Source organism: Nymphalis io, chromosome 19, assembly GCF_905147045.1.
Source record: "Nymphalis io chromosome 19, ilAglIoxx1.1, whole genome shotgun sequence".
In the NCBI taxonomy this organism is placed as follows: domain Eukaryota; kingdom Metazoa; phylum Arthropoda; class Insecta; order Lepidoptera; family Nymphalidae; genus Nymphalis; species Nymphalis io.
The window spans coordinates 6,488,641-6,500,696 of record NC_065906.1 but is presented as its reverse complement, the minus strand read 5'-3'; the positions used below and the strand labels follow the sequence as shown (position 1 = coordinate 6,500,696).

The following is a 12,056-nucleotide window of genomic DNA, read 5'->3' as shown; positions in this document are numbered from 1 at the left end:
TTTATACATAATAATTAACATTGTCATGTAACATAATGCTTTGTCTTTTTCTTTCGAATGTTGTATTACTGATGTCAGAGAGAGATATTCATACGCTATACAACGTTGATTAAGTAAGGAGTAAAGTTAATAATGTACAATATTTAGTGTTATTGAAATTCGTATTATAAATAAAAACTATATTTTATTTTTTATTTTCACATATATATAACAATCTGTTGATTTTTCACAAACATAATTATGATTACATTAATAAAAATTAATAAAAATGACTTACTGATTATATGTCCTTTAATCTAGTTGGTGGATATATAAGGTTTCAAAGTATTTTATTACACCACGAAGTGTGGGACATAACACCAGTTATGAATACGTTAAAAATTACCCTAGAATTTAGCTATCGTTAGTTATGATAGTTGAGTTGTTAGCACTGAGCCATCAGAGTTCATTACAGAAATTTTTCTTTCGCTTTCTTTCTTCAACTTGGGAAGGCGGTATCTCATATGGGGTGGGTTTTTAGGGTCACACTTTTACCTATAGTATGTAGGTAAACGTATGTAAGACATGGTAAACACATAAAAACCTAATTTTATTTTAATTACTAGCACAATTGTTTTCTTGTGATGAGAAAATCCCACGTTTGAGTTTGACTTCTTGGGGTATTTTCGTATCTAATACGCTTCATGCTGAATTGGATTGATTCCTTAAAAAATGGAGGAGCTGTTATTAAAAAAAGTAAAAATAAATTTTTAATATGATTTTCAAAGTATTCTCTCACTACATACCTAAACGGTAAATTATAAACAAAGTATTTACAAACTATTGCCACTATTATTTTTGGTTATATTATCTAACGTCCTGATGAAGTTTTCATTGTCTATCACCGTGTAATTGTAGTCCCTGTATGTATATAGGTTTTCCAACTTTGCTTCCGTATCCGTTACCCGAATTTTGAACATGACGGGTGGAACTCTGTCTATCCCGGATTCCTTTGTTAATTCAGCGTAATACTCGTCCTGCGAAAATATGATGATTTTTTTATAATGCATTTTGTAGATAGCAAACAGCTTAATATCACCTTTAAATTATAAGAAAGGCAAATACAAATAAAAATTTAAATATTAGTATAACAATATAAAAATATACTGTAATAGTAGTTGAGTTGAAGTATTAAGGCATACTATCCTAAATTAATTTTGCATTCGATTTCGATTTTAGTATTTAGGGTTTTAGTTCAACGGTCTAGATTATTCATCAAGCATAGTTCATGCTTATTTATAGAATATGTCGATCGTTTTCTAATCGACTTTACATACTGACATTTATTTTGAAATATAATACTGTTCGATTGAATAATACCCCACAAATACTAGATAGAATACTTGACAATGACTTTTACGTAAGCTATTTAATATATTTTTTAAATCGGGTCTGATAATATTGTGGGACTAAGTAACGACATACATTAAAACAATTGTTGCTATTGTTTAAAGTTAATAGCTTTTGACACCACTTCCCTGATCACCATGAAAGTTGGCACATATATATTTTGCTTAAAATGCAGATAACGTTGCAATGAACTTCTATAACGTTCAACCGATAAACTGATATACATTTAAACACGGAGAATATTTTAGCTCAAGTCGTATTCAATAATACTTTTTGAACGAATTTAAAGAGGACTGCAACACACGCCTGGCATTTGTTATTAAATATATAAGGAATGTTGCTCTCACTCATTATAAATTATTTTTTTATTATGTTTATTTAAAGAAAAAATAATATCAAGAAAAGTTTAGAGGATTCATTCAAATGTTCTTTGCTAAGCGCCTTTCTGTACTAAGGTATTTATTTGTGTGTGAAGTGACTTTTCGATAAATTAAATTATTTAAGCACATAATATAGTTTTTAATTATCTTAATGAGCAAAACTGATGCCAGGTTTAAAAAAGTACTTTCAAGCTGGTATTAGATCATATAATTGCGTATAAATTTCTTACATAAGAGAGAAAAAACATCAAAAGACACGTCATGTCATTTTATATACGATGTTTTTGAATTTACTTACTTCTTTTTCCGCTAAAAAATGTATATCTGAAATAGGTCGACCTTTTGATATGATGACGTCAGCTCGCTTCTGCCATTCTTGTAACATCTCTTCTTTGGTTGGTAGTGTGAAGTTACCTTTGATTATTGCGGTTGCGTATCTAGACTGTAGATGTAATTATTTAGTAAAATCGTTAATAAAGTAATGAAAAAACTGAATTATATTCGATCGGCGTACAAAAAAAAAGAATATAAATGTCTTGACTATTTGATTATATTTATAAATACATGTTATATTTTTATATATAAATAAACGTATGTGTTAATTGCATTAATTGTTTTTTTTTCTACAGTTGTTATCGACTTGTGAATGTTTCTGACATAGTATGATCAACTTACAATACAAAAGAGGCATTGCATCGCATGCTGAGTATTGTCTAGTCCCTATTATCTATATATTTGTTGTTTGAACATAAATATGACAAAGCAATATATGTATATTACATAGATGTTAAGGCAAACTCCTTTCGGTTTATTCAGTAAAAGTAAGCATATATATAACAATAAGGACAATTTTTATCTCAAGTTAGTTTATTTACAAAACGACTATTATTAAATAATATTATTATTTCCTTCTATTGTTTAAATATCGATAGTATATATAATGTCCTCCGTTTCGGCCACGGCAGCCAATCTCAAGAGAGATTAGCCAACTACGCAGGAGATATTATAGTGAACAAGTGTGTGGGCAAACACAGGTGCACTCTCTCTTCCCTCACCCTCATAATCCGATGGGACGGCAATCCGACACGACCGGAAAGAGTTCAAGCGCAGGACCAACGGCTTTCCGTGTTTTCCGAGGTACGGGAGTATACATACTTCCAACTTCCAGACTTAAAAAAACCCAATAACGTTTTATTGGCTCGACTTGAGAATTGAACCCAGGACCTCCGATTCTGCGGCCTTATATCAAGCCACTAGACCAACGAGGCGGTCAATAGTATATATAAGATGTAGTTAAATAAATAGTATATATAAGATGTAGTTAACAGGTACAGACAGTTGGCTCTATAAATTCAATAACAGATGGCACTCCTAAATTATGCATCTAACTTTAAAATTATACAAACGATATTAACTTATAAAGAGTATTTATTTTATTTAAATATGGTGTTATTTATAGAAAAATTTAATTAAGGTCTAAATAAAATAAAACTCTCTTATATATTGGTATGAAGTTTGAAAAATGCGTTTGCGTTTTATTATACATAGCGCTACTAATATTTAAATGATATGTGACTTGGGTATCTTAATCTTACAAGTAGAGACAATAAAAACATCGTTGATAAAAAGTTTCAAATGATTGCCGAATTTGATAAGTGATTGGAATTATGGTTTTAGCTTCAGAATATCTAAAGCATGCGCAGGATATCTGAGAGGATTCTGCGCTTGGACTCTCTCTTGCGTATCAGAATGCCGGTTTATCGAATTATGAGAGTGACAGAAAAGAGAATGCACTTGTGTTTATGCACACACACTTATGAACCATAAACTATCCTGCGTGGTTTGCTAGTCCATAAGATCGATTAACTACAGTAGGCGGAATCGTAGCGTTAGGATATTGTTATTCGGTGATTTGGTCCACTTCAATCAATTCTTACTATATGGTGTAATATCGTGTTTGTTTACCTGCGCGTCTAATGCCACAACCAGGCAAGCTCGTATGACAAGTCCCATTACCATCATTGTGGGCTGATAGATGTTCACCATGTATTTATACAATGGTGTTACACTCCGAGGAGTCAGGTTTAATCCACAGCTTTCGTCCAGAAATGGATAATAGTATTCAAAACCTGAAATTAATAGTTTTTTTTATAGAATACTAAGGCCTGCAGGCATATGGGTCACCTGATGGTAAGTGGTCACCAACGTCCATAGACATTGGCATTGTAAGAAATGTTAACTATCGCTTACATCACCGATGCGCCACCAACCTTGGGAACTAAGATGTTATGTCCCTTGTGCCTATAATTACACTAGCTCACTCACCCTTCAAACCGGAATACAACAATACCAAGTACTGCTGTTTTGCGGTAGAATATCTGATAAGTGGGTAGTACCTACCCAGACGAGCTTGCACATAGCTCTATAGGCATGTTTATAAAAACTTTTATAGATTATAAATAATATTTTAGTAAATTAGGTTTCTAATTCAAAGTGATGATTTTTTAAATATGTTACTTGATTAACTTAAATGATATTCGGAAATTTTAATTTTTAAATCAATCAAAATCAAATCAAATGGGATCCCAATTACAACTTGTTTATATGTAAATTAATATTAACTTACGAAAATGACATTGGAGGACTAACCTGTACAATATATGACGTCATCAAGATTTTCATAGCTCCCATCATTAAATATAGCACCAGTTTCATTGAACTCCTTTACATCGGGTTTTCTAATGTAGTGCTTTGGAAATACCGGTCGGAAGTTAATTTTAGAGTGGTGGCTGTGAACGAGGGTCTTTGCAGCATAGGCCACATCGATAGCGATGTCCATGCCTGATGGTCCAGCGCCCACCACGAGCACTCGTCGACCTTTGTAACGAACCGGTTCTCTGTAGTCGTGACTGTGTATTATTGAACCTGAAAGGTTTTGAATCTTTTTATAAAAGTAATTATTATTAAAAGCTATTTTTCTTCCAATTAAAAAATGTTTTGAATTCGGTTTGCAATGTTTTGGTTATATTTTGTATATTTGATATTTTGTGATTGCTTGTTAAACATTTTTATATAGCCAAAAATTATACTTTCCAAGGTTTGGTTAATTTGTCACAAATATTACTTACAAATATATAAAAATAAGCTTCAAACGCTGTCCACTAATTTTAACTTTTAAATGTAAAAAAATATACAAATAGATATGTTATTATATAATTTAGTAAATAAAAATAAATTTTATACCTGAAAATTTTTCTTCTCCAGGAATGTTAGGCATATTCGGCTTACTGAAGTGTCCGGTGCCAACGATTACAAAGTCAAATTCATCCTCAAACTCTTCACCAGTTAGCACGTTTTGATATTTGACCTTCCAAATGTTATTCACTCTAGAAACTAATACTACTTTGTGTAGAAACTGAAAAGAATGTATTAATAATGATGTCCCATTCATATAAGAAAAAGTAACAACTTATAAATTAATGTCCCACAGTTGGGCAAATACTTCCTTTACGTTTGAGAAAAAGGCTTGGAGCTTATTCCACCATGATAATACAATGCGGTGTGATGAATACACATGAGATAGATTTTCGTCTGACATAAGCACGTTTAATGATGATTTCATTCACCGCCGAGAACGAGATGAATTATTACAAAACACAAATTAAGCGCTTGGGAATTCATTGGTGCTCGCCCGAACTTGAACCCCTGATCTTCGTTTAAGATTGAGAACAAATAAAATAAGCACTATAACGAATTCAAAATTAATGAGAATACAGTAAATGTAACTATTACTTGTGTTTTAAAAAAACCCCGTGATAGTACAATCTTGAGTAATGTGAATACATTGTTCTCTTATTGTGTCAAGACATGTAGGTATTTTAAATATTTTATTGACATAATACATATGGTACTTAATACGCATACCATACCTATAGACATGTATGATTGTGTGAACTTATTAATTTATAAAGTCTTACTTAAATTCTATTAAGTTTAAATAACAATCATTATGAAAAATATAGAGTATAGTATTAAAAACATAAGTATTACACGTGGACATATGTAAATGCAGATAATAATTTACCTTTATATGTTTCTCTAAATCGAAATGCTTTGTGTAGTTTTTAATGTAATTATAGTAAATTTTCCAGCTCGGAAACGAAGGTATGTCGTCTGGCAAGGGGAACCCTCTCAGCTCCATGGTAGGTTTTGGAAGATTAGTTCTACAATATTAACAAATGAGAAATATAAATTCCACATGATGGAAAAGGAGAGTATTCCATATACCAAGCTGTTCCACTGCGATGTTGCAGACTTTAATCTAGGTCATGCACAAATTACAATTTATAAATATAAGATTTTGCAAACAAATTTTGTAATCAAAAAGCTGAAAGGTATGATTAATTCAGTTTTGAGTACGAGATGAATAATAAACACATATTGAGCACATGATAAGTTAAAGGTGCGTGCTCATTGTTGAACCTGCAATCATTCACCACTGGCAGACTTTTATAAGCGGTTAATCATTAAAAATTTTATCGTGTGAAGTGAATACTAGTTTCTTATGTCATAATCAACGTCAGTGCTTAAGACCTATTAATATCATTTGTTATGTTTCTTATCGCTAGTGATAAAGGTTAAGTCGATATTACTTATCATATCTTATTAGATGGCAATTGCATTTTGTGGAACGCCTGTATGTTTATTATTTAGAATGATCGATCATTTGTATAATAAATTTTATATAACAAAAAAAAAAAAAGAGAATGGACGGAGATAGAGAAAGGAAGTAATAGATATATGAAGTTAATGTAAGCCCTGAAACCAGGATAGATTCTTAAAGGCTAGAGGCTTAAAGAAATGACAATCGATCAAACTAGTTATAGATTACAATGTTTGTAATATGAAACGCATCAAGATAATGAAAAAAAAAAAAAAAAGTTTTTAACGATTAAATATATTTTTAAAATATTGTTCATAACATTGATATTTACTTATAAATTAAGAGATTTTCAATTGTTTTTGTAGAGAGTGCATTTTGTAGCATGATAAATAACAATTTTCTATTAACTCCGTAACGACGTCTAATCATGTTCAATTCACGTTATTGAGAAGATAACTGCTGCTTAAATATTAGGAGAAACAAACGACATTCATCAGTGAGGTCACGGGTTTTTTAAAAACAGATTATCTATTTATATTTATACATTTTAGTTTTTGGACGCGGTTGTTATGTAAAAAAACATTACGTATTATAGTTTATTTTATGGTTAATCAAATACAATGTCAACAAAAACCGCACTATTCTATATCCTCATTCAAGAACATGAAATTTACGCATATTGTAACATAAATAGTGACAGTGCGAAGCGCAGCTGCTTATATACTCGTATATTAATATTATAAACCTTTGTTGATTTGATTTACATTGGAAAAATTTGGCATTATAAAAGTAAATAAATAAATGACTAACTCCTAGACTACACATACATATATAAGTAGCGATATCATTATCGAAGCTGATGGTGATGTCAGTTCCATAAATTAATCAATTAATTCGTTAAATGAACTTACCTTAAATGCATATACATGCTTGTATGCAACGGTAAACCGTTTTCATCATAGCCCACTCTAGGGTCATATCGCCAAGTGCCGCCGACATATCGAGATGATTCAAGGACGACGAATTTGATACCTTCTTCTTTTAAATACCTGGCTGAAGTTAGCCCCGCTAAACCAGCGCCGATTATACATACTCGAGGATTTGTTGTTTGTGTCTAAACAAAAACAAAATGTTCCATTTACATATATTTATGATGATAAAGTATAAATATAAAAGTAAGGTGTGTAAGCCGTTTAGGTCGGGATAAAAGAATTTATATCAAATGCTTTGGTCACCAGTCACAAAGCCTTATTTATTACAGAAGCACATCACCTGTGAAATTTTGCTTACACTCGAAAATCATGGGTCGTGGTTCTTTTAAAATTTTAGAAGTATTTTGTACAGTTATTATATATTCGCAATCATAATTCCAGAATAATCTCGAAGGAGTTGTACAACCGTATGCGAGAAGGAGAAATTATTTTTTAAACAAAGTATGTGACCCAATGTCGTTATTGAATAATGTTTATGTGTAATTTTTTAACTTTTTAGGTACCTATACTTCATTAACTCCTATTACTTAAGATATTCTAATTAATAATTCGTAAATCATTTATTTAAATAACTTAAAATAATAATTAATTTTAATAATACATTAACTTCCAATATAGTGCTGATGCTTCCATATTTGTATTACAAAAAGAAAAGTAAAGTAAGTTTAAATATGTTTTGACAAATTTTCGTATAGAACCGCTCAAATGATTCCAGTATATTGTCTCATTCTACCTAAATCTTAGTTTGTGGAAAATGGTTATTTAAATGACAATAATAGGCAGATAATTGACGAGTAAGTAATGATAAATGAACGTTGAAATGAATGAAATATGAAATGAAAAAAAACCTTGGCGATACAGTATTTTTTAAAAAAAACATTTTATTTTAAATTTAGTAACAATTTTATTCTATAGTCAGAAATAGCATACTTTATAAATGCGCTTCTAACAGCTGTCAGATTCCACCCATAGCAATCGGCAACTTCACGTTGTAACTTTATATGTATTATGTACTTCGAAATTCAACTGTGTATAGAAATTAAAGAAATCAGTACGTAAAACCGAATGAAATTGAAATATATAGATTTATTGTTGTACATAAATAATGTAACCTAATTATTATATTACGATAACATTATCGTAATATACAAAGGCCGTAAATTAACAAATGCCGATCAATCATTGTGTAAACATCAATGTCAATGTTGAGGTTATATTTAATAATTATTATCAATTATTTGTAGTCTTACCATTTAGAACGTTGAAATGCAGATCGAAACAATGGAATAATATTTTATTAGATATGACTTTTGATTTTTTTATAATTCCCTTCACTCGTCGCAAAATAAACGATTGACTACAATGATTGAAGAAAACTAAAATAAAACAAATATTTTGAGCAAGTATTTAGGTATGAGTAAAGGCGTTCCATTGATAATATTATCACACAGTATTATGTAAATATCTTGTATCAGATTAAATTGTCACGAAAACGCACTTTATGATCTCAAACAAAGACGACGCCATGAGACTATATTGACAGGATACCTAAATAGTAATGGTATCGGTTTAAATTGTTCCGACTATCGATATTAACATACTGATTGTATTAAAATATTGGTACTTGCAATATATACTGTTACAGTCTATGAATAGTAGTCTATATATTTTTTTTCGGATTCGAAATCTAGAAATCCAATTAATATGAACTTTTTAAGTATTGTAGATTGAAATAAGTACTAGGAAGTACTTTTATATGACTTAGCGTATTCGGTAACAGTGATGTTAAGAGTTTATCTTTACTTTTCGTGTTTATACAATGATTGTCAATGTATTTACCAAATAATCAACATAATTGTGTATATATGTACATGATATTGTCGAATTCAGAAGACATGGCAAGGCATGACTTTCCTATCTTACTACATATTATTAACGCGAAAGTTTGTGAGAATGGATTAATGTTAGTTACGATTTCACGCAAAAACTACTGACCGGATATAGATGAAATTTGGAATAGAGATAAGTTATATTCTGACTAAACGCATAGGGTACCTGCAGGCTAAGCTACGGGTGGGATCCAGTAATATACACAAAAAGCCATGTAGGATTGTAGAAGTCTCAAATATTCACAGAAATGTACTGTATACCTACTATGATATAATATTTGATAAATAAGTTACAATAATTACTATTATATATAACAATGATGGCAACAATTTATTATTACAGGGTTTATTTAAAGTAAATTAACTTTTTTTACCATATTCTGCTAAGAAAATACTGTTGACACTTTGATATATCGCTTCGTGCTTTTCGATATATAACATGTACTAATAAAAAACTGAAAGACTGCGATAAAATTTGTTAGTACTGACTATCTAGTCTGATTCGTAATTAATTAATTTTTAATTCTAATCTTATTCTTCTCATACAGGTTTTCTGACGATGTTTTCTTTCACGATATGAATTATAAACACAAGTAAATAAACATGAAAATTCTGTAATTCTTCTCCGGGCTAGAAAATCGCGGGTATAAATTCGCGTAAGAGCCTTTGAGTTTTCTTGTGTTTTAATTCATATCGTGGTCGTGGTGAAGTAAAAGAGAGGAGCTCTTTATCCGGGTTGGGTGTAATAGTCAGCGGCACGATTTTGGGTGAACAAAGTGTCTTATATGGTAGAAGTTTGGTCCCTGATCACAACAACACTACAAGCGTCGCGCAAAAATGTACCATTTTCGAGAAAATTAAGAAAAACTATCTTAAGCTTTAGAAATAACTCAAATAGATCTTGTATTTAAATTATAAATGTAAAACTGATGTACTTTTTTTTTTTGGAAAATTTACACAAAAACCGACTCTTTTCACTCTTACTCTATGTGGTCTTGTCGGTTTTACCCTTAGTGTTTTAAGAAACCGAAGGCACGAAGGGAACGTTACCGACCTTTGGTCGGTTCTTCTCGAAATACTACAATCTGATTTCCGAACCAGTGGTAGCTTTACACTTAATATATTGATGTACTATGACAATTCAAGCTTGCAAGAAAATACTTAAATAAAGAATATTACCATACAAAATAATAAATTACCTTATTTAATATGTTATATAGATAATTAAAATATAAATTAATTAATAATATTAATATTAATTAATTAATATAAAAATTAATTATATAATAATATAATATTTATAATTAATTATAAATATTATATTATTTTTGCCAGAAGTTACCAACAAATTTATAAGGAAGCAAGGTCATTTAATTAATATTATTAATATGCAACTAATAAACATCTCATTCTGCACAAATATTATATATCATATATCATGACAAACACTCAATTGACAAATATTAAAGTTTAATTTATGTTTATATTCTAAACTTCTAACCTAACCGTAACACCGTAACAGCCTGTGAATGTCCCACTGCTGGGCTAAAGGCCTCCTCTCCTCTTTTTGAGGAGAAGGTTTGGAGCTTTTTCCACCACGCTGCTCCAATGCGGGTTGGTAGAATTCACATGTGGCAGAATTTCAGTGAAATTAGACACATGCAGGTTTCCTCACGATGTTTTCCTTCAGCGTAAAGCATGAGATGAATTATAATCACAAATTAAGCACATGAAAATTCAGTGGTGCTTGCCCGGGTTTGAACCATCGGTTAAGATTCACGCGTTCTTACTACAGGGCCATCTCGGCTTACAATACATATTACATGTAATGGCAAATAATACATAAATTACAAAAATAATCTTTCAACTGTGCTATTAAATAATTAAAAAAAAAAATCTAACCTAACCAAACTAATATAATAATTTGTTTTAATCAAATGACAAGACCACAAATAACTTGAAATATGTTAAAATTAAATTTACCTTAGTTAAATCCAATGCGAAAACAAAACTTATTAAATATAAAATATAAAGTGAATAATATAATAAATTCTTAGTGCACATTATTAAACAAATATCAAGATTTAAAGTTCTGGTTCACACACGATTGACGATAATACTGTGGTCCTTGACGTCGTGTCAATTGTTTTATACGTGACCTCTATTATAACGACCTCTAAAGTATATGTATATCTATAATAATTTGTAAAGTTGTCGTCAATCCCGAACTGTTAAAACTTTTATTAAATTCTTAATGTTTTTTATGTTACATTAAGAAGTTAAAGATTTATCGATGATGATTGATCAATGATGCGGTTTAATGAAATCGGATAAGGTTTTCATATCTATTTGTACAACTTCCATAGAGTAAAGATTTTTTTTTTTAAATTAAATTCGTTGATTTAATAACATTTTGTTTTACATCAAGAAATAAAGAAGACTGAAAATATATTGAACTTATTTTAGATTGAACTAACAAAATGCGTGCATTGGTCAGGTTATGGAAGCGCAAATTAGATTCACAAGGGCCCATTCGCTCCGACAACTGTATTATATTCTAAATTGACCATGAAAAAGAATTTTAGCGGAGGCTGCCCCTAAATAGTGCAGACCATGGAAAAAATATAATCCCTTTCATACGGCATTCTACCTCATAGCGGCATTATTGAACATATCGTTTTTTTATACATATATTTATGTTAATAGAGCATAATTTTTATGGTTCATTTTCTTTGTTTAGAAA

The 12,056-nt window shown here is 30.3% G+C and overlaps 1 protein-coding gene across 3 annotated transcripts; it reads right to left on the bottom strand.

Annotated features, from left to right (window-relative positions):
* Positions 1 to 288: 288 nt before the first annotated feature.
* Positions 289 to 11,426, bottom strand: LOC126775978 (senecionine N-oxygenase-like). 3 transcript variants are annotated; one of them, XM_050498220.1, is made up of 9 exons: positions 11,297 to 11,426; positions 7,344 to 7,546; positions 5,854 to 5,992; positions 5,013 to 5,184; positions 4,419 to 4,694; positions 3,735 to 3,898; positions 2,068 to 2,211; positions 786 to 1,016; positions 289 to 703 (listed from the first exon to the last, which is right to left on the bottom strand). In XM_050498220.1, the coding sequence occupies exons 1-8, from the start codon at positions 11,375 to 11,377 to the stop codon at positions 813 to 815; spliced, it is 1,383 nt and encodes a 460-aa protein (XP_050354177.1). In that variant the 5' UTR covers positions 11,378 to 11,426; the 3' UTR covers positions 289 to 703; positions 786 to 812. The 3 variants fall into 3 exon arrangements, with proteins under 3 accessions (XP_050354177.1, XP_050354175.1, XP_050354178.1); XM_050498218.1 differs by lacking the exon at positions 289 to 703 and having other exon boundaries at positions 713 to 1,016; XM_050498221.1 differs by lacking the exons at positions 289 to 703; positions 11,297 to 11,426 and adding an exon at positions 8,675 to 8,793 and having other exon boundaries at positions 714 to 1,016.
* Positions 11,427 to 12,056: the final 630 nt, after the last annotated feature.

What these genes read in the sequence shown, in the direction of transcription:
- LOC126775978 (XM_050498220.1), bottom strand. Translation starts at nt 11,377, where the DNA reads ATGTGCACTAAGAATTTATTATATTATTCACTTTATATTTTATATTTA. An exon ending in AGCATGTATATGCATTTAAG is followed by an intron (nt 5,993 to 7,343) that starts GTAAGTTCATTT and finishes TTAATATTGTAG; the next exon opens with AACTAATCTTCCAAAACCTA. An exon ending in ATTTTTTAGCGGAAAAAGAA is followed by an intron (nt 1,017 to 2,067) that starts GTAAGTAAATTC and finishes ATATTTTCGCAG; the next exon opens with GACGAGTATTACGCTGAATT.